The sequence below is a fragment of the Bison bison genome, unplaced genomic scaffold (assembly GCF_000754665.1).
Source record: "Bison bison bison isolate TAMUID 2011002044 unplaced genomic scaffold, Bison_UMD1.0 scf7180017855067, whole genome shotgun sequence".
Taxonomy (NCBI): domain Eukaryota; kingdom Metazoa; phylum Chordata; class Mammalia; order Artiodactyla; family Bovidae; genus Bison; species Bison bison.
Genome location: NW_011485640.1, coordinates 28,799 through 30,532, shown reverse-complemented (window position 1 = coordinate 30,532; position 1,734 = coordinate 28,799). Strand labels below are relative to the sequence as shown.

At 32.0% G+C, this 1,734-nt stretch overlaps 1 protein-coding gene across 1 annotated transcript in view; it reads right to left on the bottom strand.

The window, feature by feature from the left end:
* Positions 1–1,734, bottom strand: part of NRK (Nik related kinase) — a gene marked incomplete at its 5' end in the record, with an annotated part of 36,870 nt that overhangs the window by 6,343 nt on the left and 28,793 nt on the right. Inside the window, one exon of the mRNA XM_010858025.1 lies at positions 783–918. Within this exon, the coding sequence (XP_010856327.1) occupies positions 783–918 (136 nt within the window). The remainder of the gene's footprint in view (positions 1–782; positions 919–1,734) is intronic.

Genomic DNA, 1,734 nt, shown 5'->3' with positions numbered 1-1,734 from the left:
GGAACATTTCAACAAAATCATTCTACTCTAGTATTTTTGCTGTTTATAGGCATTATTCTGTTTCCTATTTAGAATTACCTCTGTAGTCATCAAGCCTCAGAGACATGTACGAGAGATTCAAGTTATTCAGATTTCCCAGATTGGTAGTCCTGTGCTGGTCAGGAAGAAAAAAAAAATTTCCCCTGGTCTAATGAAGATGAAAAGGCAGTTTTCTTTGTGTTGCCATCTGGGTAGTATCTAAGAGCATTTCAGTCAGTCATATTTATCTGTTTTGTAAATGAAGGATGATGAAATCTTAGTGACAACCAATGAGTCACAAAAGCAGTTTGTATTTGATTCTTCACAGGAATATTACTGGCTAAACAGAACACTATTGACTGTACAAAATGGAAATATTTGGCTCATCTCTTATATTAGTTGGCACTCTCCTAAGATAAAGGTAAAAACCCCAAATCAATGTTATGGAATGAAGCATTTTCAACATCTGTGTAAAATCTGCAAGCAAAAGGAGTTAAAATAAAATGATAGATTATTATAGAAAATAATCACTTTCTTATTTTAATTGCATGCTTATTGAAAATGAACTACCAAGACAGCCAAAATCAGTCTCTTTGTGGTAGCCTTGTGAAATCATTAAGCATAAGAAAAACATATACATTATCTTACAAGGGAGTAAATATGCAGTACCCCAAATTAACCCCAGATGCCTTGAGAAAAAGTGACACTTTAGGAAATAGAAGCTTTTCTGGGATCATATGAAAGGAGAAAAATTTTCCACATACCTATGGAGGATGGTATGTCTTTCCACACATCAAGGATATTCTTGAAGAGTTGTTCATTTGCTTCCACGGAAAGGGATTCAGCATTGAAGGTGAGCATCACGCCAATTCCCAAGGAATCAGGTAAAATGATGATATTCTGTGGTATAATGATTTCCAGGGGCTAGAATTATGTTCCATAAGGATTTATATGTCCAACATTTTATCACTACTACTTTAATAGAAGCAGCTTGGATGAACAATAAAGACCAAAGAGGGGTTCAAAGTACAGAGAGGAGAGAAATTTCTGTTTTAGCACTAAATAGCATGCTATCCAACACTTGAGAAGAGCTTTCCCTATGTCATAAGGTTGTTATTGTTTAATATTCTCCTATATTTTTAGGAGAAAAATTATATATGTAAAAAGCAGAATATATTTCTAACAGAGAAATTTGTTGAAATTTCACTAAGTATGATGTATAATGATAGAAGAAACATCACTTGTTTGATTTCAGATTCATTTTAGCACATTAATGAATACTAAATTTAGTAAGGAATGAACCAATTAACAAATACAAAATCACTGGTTATCATCCAATTCATTCAAATCAGAAATAGAAAATTAACTCTAAAATAGCTTGAGCTTAAATATTTACAAGGAACAGCCTTATAATATTTTTCACTGCTTGAAATGTAACAGTCATCCTCCCTTCAAAAAAATTATAGAATTTATTATCCAATTTACATAATCTTAAAATATCTTCAATTCAGAGAGGTACTAGGTGATGAAATATTAAGAAATATCTAAGAATTTCTAAATTTCATGATGCACAAAACAATGTGACAAAACGCCCAAACTATAGATATTGTCACGTTAATCATATTTCCCTTAAAAATGAACAATCAATTCCTCTTATCATGTCTCCAATTTAGCAATTTAAGGGAAAAAATGTCAGAAACTATACTTGCCAAACCC